At 38.6% G+C, this 26044-nt stretch overlaps 1 protein-coding gene across 1 annotated transcript in view; it reads right to left on the reverse strand.

Annotated features, from left to right (window-relative positions):
- Nucleotides 1–26044, reverse strand: part of kif26ab (kinesin family member 26Ab) — a 104518-nt gene that overhangs the window by 57105 nt on the left and 21369 nt on the right. The window contains exon 3 of the mRNA XM_063007029.1: nucleotides 8381–8857. Coding sequence (XP_062863099.1) covers nucleotides 8381–8857 — 477 coding nt within the window. The remainder of the gene's footprint in view (nucleotides 1–8380; nucleotides 8858–26044) is intronic.

The following is a 26044-nucleotide window of genomic DNA, read 5'->3' on the forward strand; positions in this document are numbered from 1 at the left end:
TAAAATTTCTCTATGATATCATTTCAGGTCCGATTTTAGATTGAAATATTTGGCTCACTAAACTTTCCGGATGCTCTGTTAATTTTAGAGACGAGCTGTGACACTAAAACTTACAGCCTGTCATAAAAACTTATAGCATGCTGTTGCACCCAAACCATTATTCAAAGTGTCAGAAGATGTCTTTATTTAACCAGGTTCCTTCTTTGCCTGTTGCCTTAGTTAGAGTCCAAGCAGAATAAGACATGATCAAATACAGCAATCGAAAGTTTGTTTTGTATGTAAGCTGAGTGCTAAAAGCAACGTGCCAAGCCGGGCCAATTCAAGACGTAACCACACTGAGTGACTGACAATGTTGACTTAAACAAGTCATAGCATTTTAGTGAGATGTGTTCAGTGCATTCCAGGCACTTGGATTAACAGTTTTGCACCTAAAATAACAATTTTCACAAAATGTTTAATAAACCATATGGTCTTCAGTCCGGGCAAAGTCCCAGAATAGCCGGGTGGACTATTTATATAGCTATGTTGATATATGATCTTAAAAAATGTGACTTACTGAGACAAGTAAAAGGTTCCACTCACTCTGCAGTAATACAACTTGTAACAATGTTTCATATGCTGGTTATAAATGCATATAGATGTATATACCAGTAAGAATTCATGTGCTATAGAATAGAACAGAATGCCTTAATTTGTCATACATATACACATGCTAGCGGCACGGTGGCTAAGTGGGTAGCACTGTCGCCTCACAGCAATAAAGTACTGGGTTCGATCCCCAGGTGGGGCAGTCCAGGTCCTTTCTGTGTGGAGTTTGCATGTTCTCCCCGTGTCCACGTGGGTTTCCTCTGGGAACTCCGATTTCCTCCCATAGTCCAAAGACATGCAAGTAAGGTGAATTGGAGATACGAAATTGTCCATGACTGTGTTCGATATAACCTTGTGAACTGATGAATCTTGTGTAATGTGTAACTACCGTTCCTGTCATGAATGTAACCAAAGTGTAAAACATGACGTTAAAATCCTAATAAACAAACATATACACATGCACAGTACAACAAACCCTCAACCTTTTGATTGATAGCCCAAAGCTCTACCACTGGGCTACCACTGTCCCTGTGTGGGTGCCCCACAAAACACTTTAAATGACAACAACAACAGCTTAGCCTTGAAGCGGTAGGCCACGCAAGCTCACAAAACATAATTGTGAAGCACTGAATTGTTTGTTAGAAGCTTCATGCATCAACCAAGTACAACTTAAAGACCATGTGGAATGGCATGTATCATTCACTACTGGACTCTGGGACATTAAGAACACATTCTGGTATTCTGAGTGATTGGTTTGACACCAGTGCTTGTCCTTGTTAATACACTCTTTGCTCATTGTTAGCAAATCCATGCAGTCATGCTTCAAAATCTAGTGGAAGGCCTTCCCAGACAAACAGGGAGTGGTGTAGCAAATTGGCAGCAACTCCACAACAATGCACACAGTTTTAAATAAGACGTTCAACAAGCACATATGGGTGTGATGTTTGGGTGTCAACTTCTAGGTGCAAATCCCTGCTCTGTATCTACAGAACTTGGTGTTCCTTAACCTCTGTGGAAATTGAAAACCACACCAAGCTCGATCCATGATAGAACAAAAATGGAGTTCACTGCACACAGCATTCCAGTTTCACATGAGCTGTGATAAATAGAAACAGCTTCACACTTGTGCAAGTGGAGTCTATTTGTGCAATACATAAAGCCCCAAGTACAGATAAGGCAGTGCCAGGCCTTCTATCAACAGAACAAACGTTTTAAGTGCCAAGCAGGCCTGTCTGAGAGTGAACATGCACACACACACACACACACACACACACACATATGTATGTATAAACAAAAGTCAGACTGCTGTCAGAAAACCCCATGGTTTGACAGGCCTAGAGCTTAAGTTCTTATGTCAAGCTTGTGAGTGACAGACGGAGAAAGGAGGCTAAGCATGCTGTACCCTCCCGATCAGATCATTAGGTTATGGCTGCATATGGTGCTCATATCACCTCAGAGACTCACACACAGACAATGAATACTAATAGGACATGAGGAGTCAATTCACCCATGCATACATTTCCCAATATTCTTCTTTCTCTATTTCTCTCCAATGTCCCTTCCCCCAAACTCTGTCTCCTAGTGTCAGCTCTTTTGAAGCATTTATCATTCTGTGAACGCTCCCTGATGAATCCTGATCCCGAGCTGGGTTACTCCGGCTCAGATCTAATCCTCATGGTTAATCCCATCCAGCTATGCTCTAATAATTTCATTTTGCTGCAGAGACAAATGAGGATTTTTCCAGACAAACTGAGTGGAAGCCTCTTTCTATTACTTGAAGTCTGCTAATGCAATCAAGTGCAAAAAATCTTCATCAATACACTCTGATTTAAATAAATATGGACAACCATGATATTGACAACTAGGATAGTTCTACGGTTTAGTCAATAGGTTAAATTAATGACTGCAATTCATCACGTCAAGTCAAATTTATTTGTATAGCACTTTTTTTTTACAATAGACATAGTCAAAAAGCAACTTTACAGCATCCAGGACCAACATTTAGTTATTTATTTTCATTAACCACTTTTGATCCAGTCTTGTGGCCGGCCCGCTTTCACCTGGAAACACTGAGCACAATGCAGGCCAATCCATAACAGGGCTTCAGCCATCTGCCCCCTCAGACATAGCCAATAACATCTGTGTAGATGCCCAGAACAGTCCATTGCACCACCTAAATGCCTTTTTTTATATTTTCTTTTAAATTTGAATACAGTGGATTGTTGCTTGAATAAGCCTGTTTTGTTTATCTCACTGATTTGTAGCCTGTTCAAATAAAACAATAAGGATCTACACATGTCATGTGGAAACAACTTTGATACTTTTGACGCTGAAGTGCTTGCTATAATTTAATAGCATAAAATATAAAGATTATAATAATAATTGTTTCAAATCCCACTGTGGATAGAGCTTTAAATGCAATGTACTGAAAATATTACAATAATTAATAGTTAACAATAAAGAATAGTTAATGATTTCTTCATAACACTTCCTCAGTATGTACACCGGCTCAGATTTAGGAAACAGGTGATGGGGAGGTTTACACATGGATGCCAACCAACAATTAAGTGTCCCAATTTGACCCTATGGGAATACAATCTTATGCACACACACACACACATTGCATAAATTAATACACATAATAGCAGCTTTTGGATTGGACAACACATTACTGCTTGAAGTCATAATTTACCTTCGGAATTTTGATTTCTGCTAAACTTGCCTGATATTCCTTTGCTCACAGTTAGGAATATTTTTCTGCATTTAATTGTCATCACTTGCTTTGTTCTGGTCAGGATCACAGTCTGGTTTCCCCAGTACTACTGGGCACAAGGAAGGAATAACCTGGACAGGGTGCCAATCCATCACAGGGCTTCAGTCATTCCGCCCTTAGACATAGCCAATTACATTCAGTGCTGGGCAAAGCATAACAAGACTGCTGCGCCACCCAAGCGCCAAGCACAAGTAGGCTTTAATTCCACACAATTATTTTATAAACATTTATTTACATTTCATTTATAGAATGCACAGATGCACATATTTTATCCTAAACAACTTACAATTATGACCAAATATAATCCAAGCTCAAGGGCCCAACAGTGGCAACCTTGCAGTGGTGGGGCTTGACCCAGCAAACTTCCAATTACTAGTACAGTACCTTTGATGCTGACCTTACCATGCTAATTATATGTTCAGTCTTCTTGATTCAGTAATGCGATAAAGTTAAGTAACCAGATTTTGGGTGTGTACACATACATGTACCTATTTTGTAGGCAATTAAATGCATACTGTTTGCTTAAAAGTCAGGTATATTGCAACCCTAGCTGCTCCCTTTGTCTCTTAAGTCTTACTTTTCCTACTTCTTAATTTCTCTAGTCTCAAAAGCAGCTACTCTGTAGGTGTCGCATTACTAGGAGAAGCAAGACCAGAGCCTGAGGCGACAGAGCACCAGTATCACCTCTTAAGGTGAGCTGTCATGCCCAGTCCATCTCAGAGCCTTTGTCCATCATTTCTTTTCTGCAGAAATCACGTCGCTGTTCTTACAAATTAAAGCTCCTGCCTCTCGCCTCTTTGTGCCCCCCACCCCCAGCCCCAATACCATTCGCTCCCTGCTGTGGCTTTTGTCATTTTGCTGAGATGTCGATGTAATGAAAGAATGGGAGCCTTTCCAAATCACAGCAGGCTCATTTCAGCATGGTGGGCACAGGCATACGTTCCCTGCCCTGAGGGGACACTATTCTTAGACGTCAGTCTCCACGGTTGGTGTGAGCGTGTAGGGACACATACAGTATGTGTGCATGTGTATTCTGTCGCTGAATACCATTCAGCTTCACACTTGTCACACTCCCAACAGCACTGCTAGCTTTTACTTGCATGCTGGGAACGTATTTCATCTCTGTAGCTTTTTCAATTCTAAGCTTTTTATGCCATGTAAATGTGAGGCACACATGCTGGCTGCTAAAAGCCTCGGCAGCCGTGGGCGTACGAAAAACAAAAGCACTTGTTGAGATTATAGTGACGAGGGGAATGCAGCCACCAGCGTACTTTAACCTCCGCATTCATTTATGGTTAGTGTTACTTCTTCAAATGAGGACAGATTGAAGTCGGTGGTTTTAAAGCCAATTTAACAAAGTAAGAAAGCAATAAAATAAAATGAATTGAAACCAACAACACAAAGGCTTATTAACAGTTGCACTTACACCTGGAATTGTGTCTGTAGCACACTGTGCGTGTTTGTTCATTTTATTTACTATGGTGCAATTAGACAGTGTTACATAATTTATCTCATAATCAAGTGCAGGCAGAATGCAAAGTAATTAAGTGTAGCCAAATGTGTCATTATAACAGAGACCCTTAAATGTTTAAAACCCTTAAAACATTTGATCTAACATGTAGATTTAAACATAGTTTTAGTGTTTACTCAAATGCTTGGTTTTAAAGACAACTCTTAACTCAACTCTCAACTTTAGCTATAACTTTAACTATGAAGCTAAAAATATGTGGACACCCCACTTTATTATTGTGTGTATGTGCTTCACCCATACACATTACTAACAGGTGTATAAAATCAATTATATAAAATAAATTGCATGTTTGCAAATTGCGGTTCATAAAAATGAGGCTCATGATGAAATGGTTTGACATGACTAGTGTGAAGAAATGCCAGTAAGCACTGAGCCCTGGTGTAACCAAACTCAGCTGAACACACTGCCAGACAAACCTTCTCCTGTAATATCGATCCCTGACCTGACAAATGCTCTTTCAACTAAATGTGCTACATTTAAACAACAAAAATCACTTAAAAATTCTACCAATTCTACTTATAGGTGTGGTTTTGAAACATGATGTGCAACAAGAGCATGGTCAAGCATCCACATACTTATTAGTCCCTCTATTAATGCCAGCTTTACTGAGGTTCCACAAGCAACGAATGAATTAAATATGCAAATCTACCCCACCACCCAGACACTGAAGAGAATATGCTTTCTATATCTTGCCTCAACGGTTAGAACTCCATCTGTGCCAAATCTTTATTCGTATACTCCAGCAGAAAAAAAAAACTTCTATGTGAAATGTCAGACTTGCAAAACTGGATCACACGAACTGCCAAGGGCCTGCATGTCTCTTACAAACATACAAACAACTAAAGCTGGAAGTAGAACACTAGCTGTCAAGCAAACACAGAAATATTGATTGATAGTTGGAAGCTGTATTCTATGTTTTTTTACTCTAATCTTTGTAAATACATGTCAGTTGATGAATTGGCTTCTTTAACTGTCTCAGTGTGTGTGTGAAGAAATGAATGAGCAAGTGTGTAATGCCCTGTAATGAAGTGACACTCCATTACAAGGCCCTCCTTGCAATTTTCTGGGTAATAAAATGTATAAGAATACATATTCAATGACAAATTATGTATTTACAAAAAACCTTATGAGTTGATATCACTAAACTGCTTGTTTATGGTCATTTATGGGTCACAACTGAAGCCACCCTGACTCCAACCTACATAAACTCCCAGAAGAGTTGCCCATGGACTGGAACTGCTTGTGCCAATTTTAAGTTATTTTACTTGCTGAAAATAAAAAATACTTACAGAAAAATGTTAATTAATACTTCAAATGTTACTAGCTAAGTATATAATAAAATGGGCAGTTGTAGCCTAGCGGTTAAGGTACTGGACTAGTCAAATCAAATTTATTTATATAGCGCTTTTTAAAATGGACATTGCCTCAAAGCAACTTTACAGAATCCAGGACCAACAGACAAAAAAAATCCTATTGAGACTAGTAATCAGAATGTTGCTGGTTCAAGCCCCACCACTGCCAGGTTATTGCTGCTGGGCCCTTGAGCAAGGCCCTTAACCCTCAATTGCTTGGACTGTATAATGTCACAGTACTGTAAGTTGCTTTGGATAAAGGCGTCTGCTAAATGCCGTAAACGTGAATGTAAAAATAACCTATAATGGTATTTGGCAAAGCCCCGCCATACATCTGATATGTTTCAATATATACTAAAATATAAATAAATAAATAAAAAGCAAATAGCAATCACAGTCGATAAAATGTCTGCCATAGGGCAGTGTAGCCTAGCGGTTAAGGTACTGGACTAGTAATCTGAAGGTTGCCAGTTTAAACCCCACCACTGCCTGGTTGCCCTTGAGCAAGGCCCTTAAACCGCAATTGCTTAGACTGTATACTGTCACAGTACTATAAGTCACTTTGGACAAAAGCATCTTCTACATGCTGAAAATTTAAATGTATATTATCCAACACAAATTACATACATAAACAAAAACCTTTTGCTGCCATTGAGGTACCGGTAATTTAAACAATATTGTACTATTTACAATCATGCTAAATTAACGATACATAGACATTATTACTAATTTAATAAAAGTGTGTATATATTATTTTAAAATGCTTTCAAATCTGTAGTGTTTCAATTCTTCATACATTATTAGAATCTGTTTCATTGGGCATGTGGTCTCCAGGTTACAGTGATTTCTATAGTGCTCACAAAGTGCAATTGCCATGACACAGTGCTTACATAAAACAATAAGACAATAAACATTTGCAACTAACACAATGCTTAACTACAACTACAAGTCCAAGAATAATGCACAGCTCTATTTACTGAATAAACCTTGTCAAATAGTCTAAGTGGATATGAACAATAATGTGTGGCAGGTAGAGTGTTGTTTAGGTGAAAGCTGTAATGAGTGGGGGTGTTAGTGAGTCTGTGCATCTAGTGGTCGTAATTAAACTGTCTATTTAACTTGTGTTCTTTTTTCCTTGTGTGTCTGTGAGTTGAGTGCCATACAGCTGCAAAGCTAACACTATTCATTTTCAATTGGCTGTGTTTTCTATTAAGCCACTGAGATCTGGCTTGCCAAAAAACATGCATCAAAGGCTAAATGGTTTCCTGTTTCTGTGATTTCATTGCAAAGTTCTCAAAATGCTACATAATGTTCTCAAAATTTGCCTTGCTAACTTAGCTAATGATTCTTGAGCATTGCTAGACAAAAAAACACAAGCTGAATATTGTAATAGCTTTTAAAGCACTACACATACACATGAATGATGTGCAAGTTTTACCATAAGCCTGTTTTACAAGAAAATGTCAGAAACCACATAATTTTTATTAAATGTGAATCTTCAGAATGTTAATACATTTGGTAAATAACCTTTCATTTTTAACAGCTGAACAGAATGCAATCTATCTGGCTAGGTCTCTAATATGTATATTTATCAACGATAAATGAAATATTATTTTGAGGTCTTAACTGACAATATTCACAGTAACTGCCCAATTTAATGTGACATTACTCAATCTTTCAGAAGAAGTAAAATCATGATGTGAATCTTGAACACTTTGCCCAACAGGAATTACGTAAAGTAGAACTGCTCAATAGTAAATGGTTTAGGGTTGCAGTGGGTTCATTTCCATCTGTATTCATTGAGTGCAAGGCATGAACTCACCCTGGACAGGTTGCAAATGTGCTGCAAGGCTTCAGCCACCCATCACCCCTCCATCCCAGGAATAACTAATCATGTCTGTTTAGATGCCCGGCCAGCTAATAGCTCAGGTAAGCTAACACAAAAAATGCTGTGCCATTGAAATACCCCTCAGACTAATATAAAATTGCTAATGAGTACTACAGACCAAGTACTGACACATTACAATCTATCAAACCTTTGCCTATTAGTTCAAACAAATAATAATATTACAGCAGATGCAACTCTTTGAAGTTTGACTGAACCCCCATTTCAAAATATTTTAGAGTGTCACCTACTGGATTCGGCTGAGGCAGGAAATTGTTGACGTGCGAGATGCTCCACATGCCCTCCAGATACTGCTGAGCCTGAATGGTGACAGAGCTAAGAGCACCACTAAGAGTACCACTTCCCACAGTGACCTGGACACTTGGCTTGGCACCTGGTGCCCAGCCCAGGCCCCTCTGCTGCTCTGCCACGTGCAGCATTCTGTGCTCTGGGTGAGGGATTCTGGACATGGGGGCTCTAGATGAAAGCTTAAGAACACTGTGGGTGGTCACTCTGGTAGACTGCCCAGTAAAGGTCCTTGAGGGTAGAGCTGGCAAACAGGGCAAGTTTGTGCCAGGGCACTGGTCCTGAAGAGCTTGCAGAGCTTGTTCCCTTAATTGCTGCACAGAAGTGGAACACACCTGACACCTAGCACCCTCATGTCCACCCTGCATTGACCAGTCTGGCACCTGCAACTGGTCAAAGAGGAAAGTGGCGAAACCAGGGTCCTACAGAAACAAGTAGAGAACAAAATAACGATTAAATACTCTGGAACGACTAATGTTAAGCCGTTTACATTGCTTAGAGTGTTTTAATGACTAACTTAAAACCACCCCAAAACACATATTTATCTTTATCCTCCTTAAAAACAATGATATATGAATAATCCAGACAGATACAGAACAAACGTGAATAAGTCTCAATTGGCATCTTCAAATTTATGGCAAATTATGTACTGTATTAGTAGCCATTTCTGTCAAAATGCATGTACATTAATGCTTTTGCAGGCTCAATGTGATGGTATCATGACAAGGCTTACATAATTCATATTTAGTCATTAATAATATTATAGTCTCTGTAATTAATTTAATAGCAGCCTATACATGTCAAAAATACTGTACTATAATTATCCAGCCTGCTAAAATGATTTAGGGCCATATACTGACATGTGCATTTGTTATGAGTTACAATAATGTATGCAATTCCTACAAAAAACAGAATATATCTCAAAAATATTCTATATTCCACAAGATCATTTACTGATGGCCGCAGTTACCACCAAGCAAAGTGTTAGTCCCTCACATACAGAGACAAAAACAAACAGCAGACCTCTTGAGAGGTATAAAAGTAGCTATGCTTTGGTGCAGTGGTGGGATAAAGGCTGAGTAAATGTTTATATGGCCTCTGAGACTCACACATGGATGGGGGTAATAATGACAACAGAGAGCACAGGCACAAACATAAAGTTTCCAGATGATCGCCTGCCTTCTGAAGCTACATAATGTGCATGATGTATTAAGCCACAGAATGACAATGACTACTCAAGGTGCAAGGTTTTGAGAACATTCAAGAAATGGGCACTGGATACTAGGAAACAAGTGCTTGTGAATAGTAAGGGGTATAATAAAGAATCTGGAGTTAAAACTCAACATTAAATCCCAAAGCATTTTTTTTGTACAAAAACCGTGACAATGGGCATATCCATGATCCAAAAATAGGAAATGGGTCAAACATTGAAAATACTGTAAAACATTAAGAATGGAAACATTATACTCACAATGATGTGTAACACACAATGTTTATACAATTCAACAAATTAAACAATGAAATAGACAAGGACTGAACCAAGCCTTATATGGTATGTCATTATAAACACTGAGGGCAGTCAGATCCTTCACTCTGTCAGGGTTAAACTGGGACAGAATTCTAACCTGTAGACACTGTACACACGGCAGGAATACACCCAGGACACAGCAACAGTCTAACACTGCAACATGCTCGCACCAATTTACCCATCACTTAGAGCTAGAAGCAGTTTCACCCACTGACATGATTTTGGGAGGTGGAAGAAAAATAAAAGTACATGTGGGAAGCTTCAGCAGGTACCCACACAGCACTACCACTGCGGTGGTGCACCACTGCCCTCCCCTTGACACAAACATCTTAGCCTTTATTGCTTGTGCAGATCGGCATCATATATTAATGGTTGATTATTCAAAGGGAAAAATACTGAAAGAATATAGAAAGTGTGGGTGCTGAACAGCTGCAGGATTCTAGATTCAATCTATACCTCCTAATTTTTACACGAATTTTGATTTTATATCATTTCCATGTATGTGTGGACTTCTAAAAACATGCCATTAGGCGGCGGTTTGGGTATTCTAAATCACCCAAAGGTAGTTAAAGGGGCAATTTACTTATTTTAATAAATAATACATAATGATAATAAATAATGATGCCCTGTAATGGGATGATGCCCTCTCCAGCATGATTTACTACTGTGTTGGCTATGTTTCCATAGGAACAGTAGAATTTAAATCTGCCTTCAGCTTTATTCATACATTAAGATTTAATTCATACAATAAAACACCACAGTGAGATTTAGAAATAAAATATTAGAGTTGAAAATTGTCATAAATCATTTATTATTTCCAGTGAAAGCAAAATTAAAAAAAAACCTTGACAGCTAATGGTGATATTGTTAAACAGACTCCCTATGGAATCACTTAAAAATGTATACACTTGGCATCTAAACCTCAAAAAAGAGTAGACCTGGATTATAGCTCAGGATATTTAAAGGTAAATTAAAATGAATTCTGATCTGTTGACCCCATTTGTTGCTGGTGCAAAGCTGTAAATGTAGGCTAGGATGTACCAAGGGCTTAAATTATTATACATTTAAATTACCTTGGAACTCAAAAAGTACAAATTCGGAATTGCAACATTAACGATATCTATGTTTCCTCCTAGTCGGAAGTCAGAAAATCAGAGTTTCAAGCTTTATTCAAATGCACTATTAGCTTCAAGGTTTAGTGAAAAAAACATAAGCAGTTGGTGAAGATACTGCAGATTATATTCATGAAGCAGGAATGGAAAACTGAGACAAATTTTAAGGAGGAAGAAAGACAGAAATAAAAAAATAAAAAAGAATAAGAAATGATGAGTGTTAGCCTCCTGGCCTGGGGGCTTGTAGGCCATTGTATTACTTCATTGCCAGTCATTTTATGAAGCTCTGGGGATGAATGAAAGCCTACACTATCTCCTGATTAGGAGCCACTAAAGAACAGTAGGATAAATGACTGCACGCATGCCCTCAGTCTGTTGGCCTGCCCAACTAATGATGATAGGATATAGGCAAAGAGGGGGCTGAGGAAAAATGGCTACAGTGTGAGGCAGTGTATGATATATGAAAACCAAATGGATAAATGGAAGAAGGGAAAATACAAATGAAACAGAATACAGTAAAAACTATAAGACTAAATAGTAAAGATGCAAATGTGAGAACATTTTACCACCACCCCTACAGATCAACAAATGGCTCACAAATATTTAACCTTAAGTCTTTTTCCAAGCTTTCTTCCCAATTTATACCTGTTACACTGGCACAATTAAAGAGCAATCTAGTTAGCTTTTTGTATTAATAATTTTTGTCTAGTGTCAGCACGTACTTCATCAGAAACCTACACTAATATTAGTAAGCTCATAAGCTTCTGTTGTTATTCTTTTTTACATAAACTATGCGTTCATACTTCAAATGTCTCTTAAAGTCTAAGCCATCTACAAAACAACAGCAAATTAGCAAACGTAGACCCCTGTGATAACGCTCTAATTCAGTAAATGCATACTTTACATAGAGTAGAAAATCCTGACCATTGTCTATACTTCCATTTTACCAGTAAACATCTTGATCAGAGATGCCAATCTAATCCTTTTAAAATTGCATTTAGATAGCAATTGCAGTAATAGTTAAGTAGTGTATAGTGAGTACGCAGTGATAGTTTAGTGTATAGTGAGTGTGCAGTGATAGTTGAGTAGTGTATAGTGAGTGTGCAGTGATAGTTGAGTAGTGTATAGTGAGTGTGCAGTGATAGTTGAGTAGTGTATAGTGAGTGTGCAGTGATAGTTGAGTAGTGTATAGTGAGTAGTGTATAGTGAGTGTGCAGTGATAGTTGAGTAGTGTATAGTGAGTGTGCAGTGATAGTTGAGCAGTGTATAGTGAGTGTGCAGTGATAGTTGAGTAGTGTATAGTGAGTAGTGTAAAGTGAGTGTGCAGTAATAGTTGAGTAGTGTATAGTGAGTGTGCAGTGAGTGAATGTGCAGTGATAGTTGAGTAGTGTATAGTGAGTAGTGTATAGTGAGTGTGCAGTGATAGTTGAGCAGTGTATAGTGAGTGTGCAGTGATAGTTGAGTAGTGTATAGTGAGTAGTGTAAAGTGAGTGTGCAGTAATAGTTGAGTAGTGTATAGTGAGTGTGCAGTGAGTGAATGTGCAGTGATAGTTGAGTAGTGTATAGTGAGTAGTGTATAGTAAGTGTGCAGTGATAGTTGAGTAGTGTATAGTGAGTGTGCAGTGATAGTTGAGTAGTGTATAGTGAGTGTGCAGTGATAGTTGAGTAGTGTATAGTGAGTGCAGTGAGTGAATGTGCAGTGATAGTTGAGTAGTGTATAGTGAGTGTGCAGTGATAGTTGAGTAGTGTATAGTGAGTGTGCTGTGATAGTTGAGTAGTGTATAGTGAGTAGTGTATAGTGAGTGTGCAGTGATAGTTGAGTAGTGTATAGTGAGTAGTGTGTAGTGTAAAGTGAGTGTGCAGTGATAGTTGAGTAGTGAATAGTGAGTGTGCAGTAATAGTTGAGTAGTGTATAGTGAGTGTGCAGTGAGTGAATGTGCAGTGATAGTTGAGTAGTGTATAGTGAGTGTGCAGTGATAGTTGAGTAGTGTATAGTGAGTAGTGTATAGTGAGTGTGCAATGATGATTGAGTAGTGTATAGTGAGTAGTGTATAGTGAGTGTGCAGTGATAGTTGAGTAGTGTATAGTGAGTAGTGTATAGTGAGTGTGCAGTGATAGTTGAGTAGTGTAGTGAGTGTGCAGTAATAGTTGAGTAGTGTATAGTGAGTGTGCAGTGAGTGAATGTGCAGTGATAGTTGAGTAGTGTATAGTGAGTGTGCAGTGAGTGAATGTGCAGTGATAGTTGAGTAGTGTATAGTGAGTGTGCAGTGATAGTTGAGTAGTGTATAGTGAGTAGTGTATAGTGAGTGTGCAATGATAGTTGAGTAGTGTATAGTGAGTAGTGTAGTGAGTGTGCAGTGATCGTTGAGTAGTGTATAGTGAGTAGTGTATAGTGAGTGTGCAGTGATAGTTGAGTAGTGTAGTGAGTGTGCAGTAATAGTTTAGTAGTGTATAGTGAGTGTGCAGTGAGTGAATGTTCAGTGATAGTTGAGTAGTGTATAGTGATTGTGCAGTGACAGTTGAGTAGTGTATAGTGAGTGTGCAGTGATAGTTGAGTAGTGTATAGTGAGTAGTGTATAGTGAGTGTGCAGTGATAGTTGAGTAGTGTAGTGAGTGTGCAGTAATAGTTTAGTAGTGTATAGTGAGTGTGCAGTGAGTGAATGTTCAGTGATAGTTGAGTAGTGTATAGTGATTGTGCAGTGACAGTTGAGTAGTGTATAGTGAGTGTGCAGTGATAGTTGAGTAGTGTATAGTGATTGTGCAGTGACAGTTGAATAGTGTATAGTGAGTGTGCAGTGATAGTTGAGTAGTGTATAGTGAGTGTGCAGTGATAGTTGAATAGTGTATAGTGAATGTGCAGTGATAGTTGAATAGTGTATAGTGAATGTGCAGTGATAGTTGAGTAGTGTATAGTGAGTGTGCAGTGATAGTTGAGTAGTGAGTAGTGTATAGTGAGTGTGCAGTGAGTGAATGTGCAGTGATAGTTGAGTAGTGTATAGTGAATGTGCAGTGATAGTTGAGTAGTGTATAGTGAGTGTGCAGTGATAGTTGAATAGTGTATAGTGAATGTGCAGTGATAGTTGAGTAGTGTATAGTGAGTGTGCAGTGATAGTTGAATAGTGTATAGTGAATGTGCAGTGATAGTTGAGTAGTGTATAGTGAGTGTGCAGTGATAGTTGAGTAGTGCAGTGATAGTTGAGTAGTGTATAGTGAGTGTACAGTGATAGTTGAGTAGTGTATAGTGAGTGTGCTGTGATAGTTGAGTAGTGAGTAGTGTATAGTGAGTGTGCAGTGAGTGAATGTGCAGTGATAGTTGAGTAGTGTATAGTGAATGTGCAGTGATAGTTGAGTAGTGTATAGTGAGTGTGCAGTGATAGTTGAATAGTGTATAGTGAATGTGCAGTGATAGTTGAGTAGTGTATAGTGAGTGTGCAGTGATAGTTGAATAGTGTATAGTGAATGTGCAGTGATAGTTGAGTAGTGTATAGTGAGTGTGCAGTGATAGTTGAGTAGTGCAGTGATAGTTGAGTAGTGTATAGTGAGTGTGCAGTGATAGTTGAATAGTGTATAGTGAATGTGCAGTGATAGTTGAGTAGTGTATAGTGAGTGTGCAGTGATAGTTGAATAGTGTATAGTGAATGTGCAGTGATAGTTGAATAGTGTATAGTGAATGTGCAGTGATAGTTGAGTAGTGTATAGTGAGTGTGCAGTGATAGTTGAGTAGTGTATAGTGAGTAGTGTATAATGAGTGTGCAGTGATAGTTGAGTAGTGTATAGTGAGTGTGCAGTGATAGTTGAGTAGTGTATAGTGAGTGTGAAGTGAGTGAATGTGCAGTGATAGTTGAGTAGTGTATAGTGAGTAGTGTATAGTGAGTGTGCAGTGATAGTTGAGTAGTGTATAGTGAGTGTGCAGTGATAGTTGAGTAGTGTATAGTGAGTGTGAAGTGAGTGAATGTGCAGTGATAATTGAGTAGTGTATAGTGAGTAGTGTATAGTGAGTGTGCAGTGATAGTTGAATAGTGTATAGTGAGTGTGCAGTGATAGTTGAGTAGTGTATAGTGAGTGTGAAGTGAGTGAATGTGCAGTGATAGTTGAGTAGTGTATAGTGAGTAGTGTATAGTGAGTGTGCAATGATAGTTGAGTAGTGTATAGTGAGTGTGAAGTGAGTGAATGTGCAGTGATAGTTGAGTAGTGGGCACCAACTGCCCCATTGTGAAGAAACTTTTTCCTTCTAAATGTAACTGAGTGAATTAATTAATTAATCAATGAATCAATTACAAGCCAGGTCTATAAGGTTTACTTTTAATATGATACCTGAATATGGTTCATACGAAATATTATAATGCATCTGATTTTAATATCCAGAACAAATGTCACATCTCAAAAGCCTTGTTTATTTAATGATGCCTCTGCAAACAGAACATGTGCAAATACTTGCAGCAGTAGCTGAGAGGTTAAAGTACTGAATTACTGGACTAGTCATCAAAAGGTTGCTGATGCAAGGTTGTCACCTTTGGGCCAATGAGCAGGGCTTTTAAGCCTAAATTGGATTGTATATGGTCACAATTTTAAGTCACTTTGAATTAAGGGTCAGCTAAATGCTGTAAAATGTATATTAAGTACATTGCTCAAGTGCCAACCAGTCAAGCAGATGGCAAATGTGATTACAGATGAAAGATGTAAATAAGCTCTTGCCTGAATAGTAATATTAAACAATAAGCAGTATTATATTTGCAGTAAAAACATTCATTTTGAGAGACAATGGAAACTTTAGCTGTGATGTGTGTTGGTTACTTTATATACATTGAGCAATCTCGGCCACACAGTAATGTTTTTTGTATCTGGTTCTGCTCCATCTGACACCAGAGCTTTAGACAGACACTTAACAAACAAAGCGCTAATGGAAAGGGCACACACTGTGCCCAGCATAGATTTGTGAGGCTTAAAAGCACTTTAATACACTGTAAATACAAATTGACATATTGTTTCCAGCTTAATGGTGGACAGCTGGGGCCAGCAGGATGTCGGGCCACTTTTCCCGCAGGTTCGTGATTATGGGGATTCCCAGTGATCTTAGGCTACGGTGTGGGAACAAGAAGAGCAGCTGCTGCTAAACTGGCTGCAGTGACACAGGAAGGGAGCAGCCATTAACACAGATTATCTAAAACTAGGCTTTAAAGACATCTAGAAATTCTCTACTGACCCTCTAACAGACATGCCTGAATCACTTCTAAAAATTGGAGATCTGAGATCCCCCTAGTGCTAGGTACTCAACAGAACCACTGTGGACTACAGGGATCTTGGATGGTGATTAATACATCCTTTAAGTTTGTCAGTTTCATTGGTGCCAGGAGCTCTTAAGACTGAAGTTAATCCTGACTCCAAATCTTGCTGTCGTAACAGCTCAAAACAGTCCCGTTGACAAAATCTGAGACTCATAAAATTTTTGTAGTGAAAGGCAGCTTCAGGGGGGGAAATGGTCAATTTTTTAAGTGCTCACTACCACCCACAATAATACACGGGCAGGCAGTAAAACCTCTCTCGAGGGAAAAAGTGCCAAATGAATGAAGACCTGACACCCACACATTTATGGCAGAGGGCCAGGCAGAGAGGATACACACATTTACACAGGAGACAGAGAGTCTCCGAAATACATATGGTTTTCTCTCTGTCTGCCATTCACCTACGCTGACATGGCACAGTTGTTCTTTCTTGTCTGATGCTTTGTCATAATTTCCTCCGGTGTCAGTGTGCTGTATACAACCTGAATCTGTACATGATCTCTAACATAAATCCTCTTAATGTAATAACACCCAATCCTACGTTGATATAACTCTCAGCCAATAAAATAATATAACATCTATAAATTCTTAGTATCCATCCACAGATCTGTGTGACGCAAACAAAACAGAATGAAATTATATTCTTTATCTCTCAGGAAAACAGATTTACATTACATCTGCAACCCGGGAGCTTAGGTGTGACATATGACTTTATTATGCGCAAATGAAAGGCCTGATCAGAGCATCTTTCAGAGCTAATGCGCATGTGAACTGAGTGATATCAGCCTACACAAATCAATAACATACCAAGCAAAACAAGAATTATTCTGGAACAAATCAAAGATGGTACATCTTCCTTTACCAACCATCGAGGAACAAGAAACACATCAACCCTCTACAAGGTAAAAACAGTCATCATTTAAAATAAGCTGACTACAAATAACTATTAGGTCAAATTATTCAAAAATTTTATATTGCCATTGTACTAACCACTACAACCTAATCAGGGTCGCAATGGAAACACTGGGCGCAAGGCAGGCATATACCCTGTCAACTGCAGCAATACATAAAAGGACAAATTCATTAGCGCAGCCACCAATTCACTTTCTGCACTTTCTGGTTTTAGAATGGTAAGGGACAACCAAAAATAAAACCCACTAACATATAGTGACCATAAGTTAGGATCAAATTCATGTCGAGAATCAGATCAGACTTAATTTCTTAGCCAATCTACTAAAGTATGTTATTCTACAAACGCGATTCAGTAAATGGGACATCAAGGATGTTTGCCTATCCCTGATTGAGAGCCCTCATCAGTTGGCCACCCTGTTTGACTTTTCAGCCTGCTTGAGCTCGTAAAAGGAGCATGTCCTTTTTCATATTGTTTGGACAACCTCCTAGTCTCACTAACACTTGATTTCCAGACTTACTGTCTCTTTCCCTTTTGCTTGCTCTCTTAGTTCTCTCATTTCTAAGTTTACTTTTTCCCTAAGGCTGGTTGTTTTATGTAAGTTTAATATCAGCTCTGGCTTTGCCAACTAATGCATTAGGTTAATCATGCCAATGTTTAACAGATAGCAAGATCAGCAAAAATCTGTGTTGTTTTTAGTTCACTCAGTATTATCCTACTCGTGTTTATACATAAGCCACCTCTGTAGGCCAAATTAGACTACCTGATTTAAAGAGTCTTTATGTAAAAAACTCCCCAGATTGGGTAATTCATTCTCCCAGTATTCATTAGAAATCTCCCAATATTATATTAAAGTGGAAAGACAAGGAAAGCCTGGAGACAGGTGCAGAGAGGCGGGGAGGTAAATCGTAGCACAAAGACACTTCTTTACTATTCATGAAAGCACAGAGGACAAGCTACAAGCTCCAGCTCAGTGTGAATTTATTTACCCTTCAGTTACAGTACATAAGCTGAGGAACAGCGTGAGCTCATCCGTGAAATGATGAGTGGTCTGTGCTGAAACCACAGCACCAAGGTATATCAGTGTGGTTTCATTTTAACTTTCAAGTAAGCCCCTTTTCCATTTTAATCTCTTTTATTTCTTAGCCCCTTTTGACCTGATTCTAAGCTCAGGTTCAAGGGAGATCTTGATGGACTGAGGTACAGAAAATGAAAACGAGGACAAACCAAGCTTCCAGTTCAGACAGACACGTCAACGTGAAGATCTTGGAAGATCACTCATTGTTCGCGTGTTCTCAATTTGGAAAAACAGAGACTATAGCCACGACAGCTGACAAAGCTATTGCACTTTTACAACAATTCATGTCCCTCTTATGTGCATTATCCATGAAAAGGATTATAGGTTAACAGCAAAATGGATTTAACAGCCACTCATCCATAAAAAGCCAGGAAGCACTGCTTTTTGTTTAGAGGGATTCTGAATGTGATGTAAAAATCAGAGATGTAAAGCAGGAGAACACATGGTAATTTATATCTGGAGAAAAGCAAGTAGACCCCAAAGGAGGTTATGAAGGTTTAAATAATGCCTAGTAAACACTAAAAAATAGAAAAACAGCAGCTATATTAAAAAAGAAATGCTTGGCTGCATCTCAAACAAATACCAACATATTAAAAATATTCTAAATTGGTGCATCATCAATGGTAGCATTGCTTTTTTTTTTTAAAACCTCCATTACTACTTTACAAGACAGTATGACATTTAGAACTGTTGTAAGCAGCAGCGGTAGCACTGCGGCTCCATGTGTGCAATACCAAGATGCAGTAAGAATGGGAAATTAAAGGCAAATATTTCAGGCTGATGCATAACATGCATTGTGGTATTAATGCACTCCTTTTAACTTTTAAATGTTAGTGTTCTATAATGTTTCTATAATGTTTTTCATTTTGGGCTTTGGAGTTAATGCATTTATTATACTTTTTTATGTGTATAATTATAAATACTTCATTAATGTGGCACAATTCTTGCATTTACATATATAGTTTGTAAATTTAATTTTAACAGTGCGATTTTGTGAGTGGCTTAAAGATAGAATGTGTGGAATGACGATCTAGGTCATTAAACAGTTGGGTAACAGACACACAACTATGTTTTTAAGAGTACTAACTGCATGCCATTAAGTCATGTATTGAGCTCTATTAATTACTGAGTATTAACTGCTAAGCCCCACATAATCAAGAACTAAATTAAAACCATCCAGAGATGCTGCTCTGAAAACGATTTATAAACGCATGTATTCGCTGAACATCAATTTAAGCAAACCTCCAACCAAGCTTAATTAGCATGTATGTATTAAGCCTCCTCTCCCATTCCTGATACCCAACTAGGCCAGCAAACACAGCTGGAATCATTCTAGTTCTTCGTTCTTAGAGACAAAACTTAATTACAAAGTCAAAGATGCAAACAAGATACAAAGAAGTAAACACTGCAATACATTTACATAACATCCCCTCATTTGTGGCAAGTCTTGATGGGACCGCGTGCACTTTGTCGCTGAGATTACATTATTATCTAAAGCTGCACATCAGCATAATTAGGCAGAGAAATTCACACAGATGACTGGTCTGAGAGGACAAACTTAATTGTGCTGTAATTAATTTGCTAGAACGTGACTGCTGCATGCAGCTCAGACACCTCTGAAAACTAAACAAATCTTTGTCATTATTCAGAGGTATACAAATGTCAAACCAATTATGTAAAGTTATATTTTAAATTTTTTATCCAATTATTCTTCACTGATTGATTTATTTTATTGGTGCTTCAGACTGTGTAAAAGGTCCACCTGCCGTGAAGCTCGACTGGGAAACTTGGTTACAGAATCATGTTCTTCTGCCCAGCCAAATATGGCTGGCAGAGGGGGCATGGAGGCGCAAATCATTAACGTGTCCATTCATCTTCAAATCATCTGCGCCTTGTTGATTACTTCGCTCCAGGTGGAGGAGTTTATCATGGTTACTTCCTTACAGAACTGCCTTTTCTCTCAATCCGGTCAGGTTGTTTGCAATTGCATGATGCCAGCTCATTTTTTCTTTTCTTGGGAACCCAGCTGGTGTCACAACCTTTTTCAGCTAGATGCAGCGTGATGACCCTTTTCCGAAGCAGGCCCCATATTTGGACTCACAGTGGCTGTTGCCTGCACCATTTGGTGAGTGGGTTGTCGCTCATTTTTTGCCGTCCCCAGATTGTTCTGAGTTTTCTTTCTACTTTCATACAAGATTGTCGCAGGCGCTCCGAGTAGCTTGCTATATTGTGACAACCTGTTTCCATCTCTGCTCTATCCCCTTTCTCGGTTGTGGGTTGCAGATGTTTTTGTCTTTTTTTTTTTTCTTTTTTTTCTGATATTTTGGCAACTTTTGTTTTCCATTTACCATTTTGTTTGTGGATTTTTGGCCACAGTATTTTTCTATCATGACAGAACCAGCTAGATGCGTGAGCTGCCGCAGAGGCAGTGTGATGGCCCTTTTCCGGAGCAGGCCCCATGTTTGGACTCACAGTGGGTGTGGGCAGCACCATTGGGTGAGTGGGTTGCCATGTATTTTTTGCAGATCCTGACTTGTTCTGGTTTTTTTTTTTTCTACTTTCATACGAGATTGTCGCAGGCGCTCTGAGTAGCTTGCCAAATTGTGACAACATGTTTCCATCTCTGCTCTATTCCCTTTCTCGGTTGTGGGTTGCAGATGTTTTTGTGTCTTTCATTTTTTACTTTGTTTCTAATATTTTCTAATATTCTAATACTTTTGTTTGTGGCTTTTGGCCGTATGTTTTACCTTGGTTAAGTAACCTACATTTGGGTTCAAATTTAATTCTTAAAGGTGCAGGGCGACACCTGGCACCTCAGTGGCAAAATGTGACCTGCCCCAGTAGAGATTGTTTTTGTTTCAGTCTTCTATAACAATGTTAAGTAATTACCCATGACTGTGTTTTAATAAGGGTCAAAACGGTACAACAGAAAATGAATAAATGTACTTTAATATATAAGCAGTGTTCTTTCCTAATGCTTTTTGCTGCATTGACATGCTAAAAGCTTTTAGAAGAATTCAGAAGAGTACATGACTGACTTAAAACAGCTTAGTGGTAAACCTAGAGACCGATGGATGGATGGCTGGATGAATGGCTGGATGAATGGATGGATGGATACATTATTTATCCCGGAGGAAATTATTAAAGGAAATTATTGCTATAAATGTACCAGTTTTTTATGCTGATGATATTGTTTTTATTTATTTAATCAGCTTTGTTAATATATTACAAGCAATATGTTTTTATATCTAAAACACAAACAATATAGTTCATGTCCTGTGCATAGCAGGTTTTATAGTGCCATATATACACTAACATATATTTATGATTTGCATTCCCATTTGAATATTCTACATACTGATATCCCCAATCACTGCAATAATAACCGAAAATTTAAACAAATCCATTTTTCATGGCATAAAGGCATCAGACGTCAGGCCATTAAGCTCCAGATTGTCAGCAGAACAATAGAAAGTGACTGGGTGAGGAATCAGGAAATGCTTATTATCCAGTTAATAAACATGCTGAATGAGTTCAGCAGACCACGATTAATCTGGATAATTTAGTGTGTCAAGAAAGAATGTGAATCCTGCAGTTGGCAATAAAACTCTAATTTCTCATTATCCATCTATTAAGCATTTTTCTTTGTGTGGAACATTTTTTGAGACAGTGGAAATGCTGATAGAAACATCTAAGGCTGCTACAACATGAACAGAATGAATGGCATCTTTGGGCTAAAAGACATGTCTAGACAAACTCAATAAAGATGCTCTGATACAGACAGGATCCCCAGAACTTATCTCTATCTAGTCCTGGCACATGGACAAGTAAAAACACACACACACACTCACACGAACACTTTATCCACTTAAGAATTATATAAAAAAATGTTTCCCTCTATTCCCCCCTTTTCTGTTAGAAGCTTTACATATAAAAAATTGAGACAAAGACCATTTAGTCACTATGTCTGACACGAACAATAGATGAGGCTGCAAACGGCCTTGTAGCACACCAGGAAAACGTCTCTCAGTTCTGCATTCAAATAAGAGAGTTAAGAGGGGTGACGGTGGCCCTGAGTTCTAATGGACTGAATTGAAATGGCAAAATGACATGAGGCAAGAAAAAAAGCTCAGCTTGAAGAAAAGGCACAGACAGAAAGATGATTGCTTGTGATTTTTTGTAGCTGTGGATTGTTCCCATTTCATCTGCACTTTTGTCTGGTCAGGCAAAAAGCTGTCTTAAAACTGAATGAATATAATAATTGAAAAAAAAAAGAGAAATGCTCATTGTTCAGTTCAGTGTTCAGTGCCTCCAAGCTCGTGTCTCCTCTTTGCTCGGCCCCTCGTATATTGAATAACACCTGTGTGAGACAAAGCTTTTCACTCACTGAAAAAACATTAATCTATCTCTGCTACATCAAACAGCAGTGAAGCATCTGTACACCACACCAATTACAACGAGAAAGCAGCCGGAAACGTCTTCTATCACAGGTGATAGCAGGAGGGCCGAGAGAGCAACTAGGGCCAAGTCTGAATCTGCATATGAATGAGGGCCTATTACTGTATGTGACAATTACATTAGTTTAATGGCTTCCCCACTGTTATCACTGCTTAGCAATTTAGTGGCACACTGTGCAAGTAAAACTTCCTGACGGGTTACGACCACATTCAGATACACTACATAACCAAAAGAATCCAGACACCCTTTTAAACTTGGAATATTGGCTACTTTCAGTCCCATCTATTGTTAACAGGTGTGTACAATTTAGCATACAACCATGGAATCTTCACAAATCATGACAGTATAAAGAAGAAGCATTAATGTTTTGGGGCTAGTGTTAATAATACAGGCTGATCCCCTTTATGCCTAGTTTACACTACACAATTTTTGCCCTGATTTTCGCTTGACGACAGGTCGCCACTAGATGTGCCAGCTCTGAGGCAAATCAGGTTGGCACTAGGCTTGAAAATCAACTCTCGATCGCAAAGTGTGAACTGTTCGACTCAAGAAAAATATCTAGCATGCCAAATATCTAGACCTGTCAGCGGCTCAAATCATGTAGTGTGAAAGGAGGATTGTAAATGTGTGGGGCAGCGGCATAATATAGCTTATATAAGAATACATTGGCACATACACAAGCTTTACAGTATTTGTGACCTTATCGTCCACGCCAAACCATAATACCAACATAGCATTGCAAAAAATATTTATTTGACTTCCAGCTGTCTTTGCCGAACAGAACAGACAATCCATGCTGGCCGTGTAGCCAAATCTACTCCTTCACCCAGATTTATTTAATTTTCCTACTTGTTTTTACACTACACATCAGCGCACAAACAACTTTGATTGCTCACTTCTTGATTTGTAAATGTACTTTGGGAGACCAGATAGACTCATCTGAGATTCCTCATGGCAATAGATTGTGTACTGTGTGACCCCCTATTACTGATCAGTCATGTAGCGTGAAATCAACAAGACTTAAAAGACTCCCGATTACAAGAGATCAAGTTTTGAACTGTGAACTGTGATCTAAACACCTTGAAAGTCGTGTGTTGTGAACCGAGCATTAGGTTTAGTTAGAATTTAGTTTAGATTTACGCTGGTCAGCACCGAGACCTGACTTTAATCCTTAGCAAAACCTTTGGGTTAAACTGGAACCCCATCTATCATCAGTGCCTGATTTTACTAATACACCAGAGGCTGCATAGAAGCATATCCCTGCAGTCATGTTTGTAATTCTAGTTGAAGGTTTTCCCAGAAGAAGCTGTACATCAGCAGTCGGGGGTACAAACGTCATATCTATGGCCAGTTAGCGTTCTACATTTCATCTGATGCCATGCTAAGTTGTCCTAATCATATGATTTTAAAACAAACAAAGATGATTGTTAGTGATCACTAAATGTGTTTTAAAGACAATTAGAGGTTGTAAGGGCATGTCCGATCTTTGTTGAGATTTGAATAAGGTTTACCCAAGCATTACAAATACACAGCCACACAAGTGCATAAATGAGGGATTAGGGATGCGTACGCATGATCTCAGTCCGTGCCTGAGAGCTTATTGGCAAGCTTGGGGGTCAGAGGATAAAGGTTAGCTAATAGGCCAGCATGTGGAGGTCTAAACTGCAGTGCTCCCCCAACAGACAAGGGCCTTCAAGTGCAATGACCTTTGACCCTCTGGCTTTTCCAATCTGCCCCCTGCAATTACTGCAGTGGCCAGGGCCAGTATAAACATGCAGTGTGTCCTGGAGAAGTACTGCTTATTTAAGTGGTGATTTACAAGACAGCAGTACAATATGGAGACACAAGCACAAGACACAGCTTACATCTTCATAACACAAAATATTATGTAATTTTCATATTTTACTTTTGCTTTATCTTGATCAAGGTCCAGATTCCCTTGAATCACGTAACACAACCCAGACAGGATACCGATCTATCATGGGGCCTTGTCTATCATGTTTGCCAATCATGTTTGTTTGTTGTCACCCGATCAGTCTATAGCACCACTGGGGATTTGAAACCCTGGATCATAGCAGTAGTGAGCCACCCGAACACCCCCACACACAAAATTGATCAATTCATTTTTAAAACAATTCACTTAAGGCATAATCACATAAAAGACATTAAATGTGTTTTCTCCAGCACTAAACTGGCAGTTTGGTTAAACTGGCTTCAGGCTAAACAAAAAAAGACCTGCTTGCTTCCTTTTAAAAGTTAATAATTACCACTTTTACTAATTCCCCATCTAGGAAGTCCCATCCAGACAGAAACCTATCTAGGGTTCAATCTGCATCTCTGACTTGGATTCTAAGAGTCATAAAAAAGCTTTGGAGGTACATTGTAGATGCAATGTCGATAAGCTTTGCCAAAACAGATGTTCAGATGTGAATAGAATCATCAATCAGCAAAATATATCATTGTTTAATAAATTAATGCACATGGCCGATTAAAACACCTTACAGTTAAAAGTAAACAGATAATGACTAATTCAGATTGACCACTTAGGAGCTAGTTATTAGTTGTTTGTTTTTAAACTAGTAGTATATTCATTTATTCATCCTTATCAGGATCACAGTGGGTCCAATGCCAATCAGGATTTCAATCTCAGGAAAAATATATATATTACTTAATTAAAGTTGCAGTCAATATTGCTTTTTGGTGGAAATACTGTATGTTAAAGCAACCTGTTGTGGAACATCATTCATTTAGTAATATCACAGTTGTGGTGCATAAATCAAATCTGATAGTGGAGAATAGCACGTCAATAATTCAATCAGAATTACAGTAAAGGTGAAGTTATTGATGACTGATGATGTTTAAGTGTGAAAAAACCTAACCCAATAGCTCTGCCTTAAGTTAAAATTTTGGCTTTTTAGGGTAATGTTTATCCTAATAATGCTTCTTTGATGTATTACAAAAGACAAGCAGGTACATCCAGACACAGAACACATTAAGGCTAAAAATAAATCATAGCTCGAGTGTTAGCATCTCAGTAAATAAACATGATGAATGGTAAAAGACAGAAAAACAAAAGTGTGATGGCAAATATCGGAAGCGAGCATTGTGCACAGGTCAAAAGGACTATCCTGGGGTGGAGATCACCATTTCAGAGATGATTAACCACATTCTTACAAACATTTCCTTTCTTTAACACATTCAGCAGGTCAGGCTCATTAGCAGGACTGAAGCAGCTGTCCAG

The sequence above is a fragment of the Trichomycterus rosablanca genome, chromosome 13 (assembly GCF_030014385.1).
Source record: "Trichomycterus rosablanca isolate fTriRos1 chromosome 13, fTriRos1.hap1, whole genome shotgun sequence".
In the NCBI taxonomy this organism is placed as follows: Eukaryota; Metazoa; Chordata; class Actinopteri; order Siluriformes; family Trichomycteridae; genus Trichomycterus; species Trichomycterus rosablanca.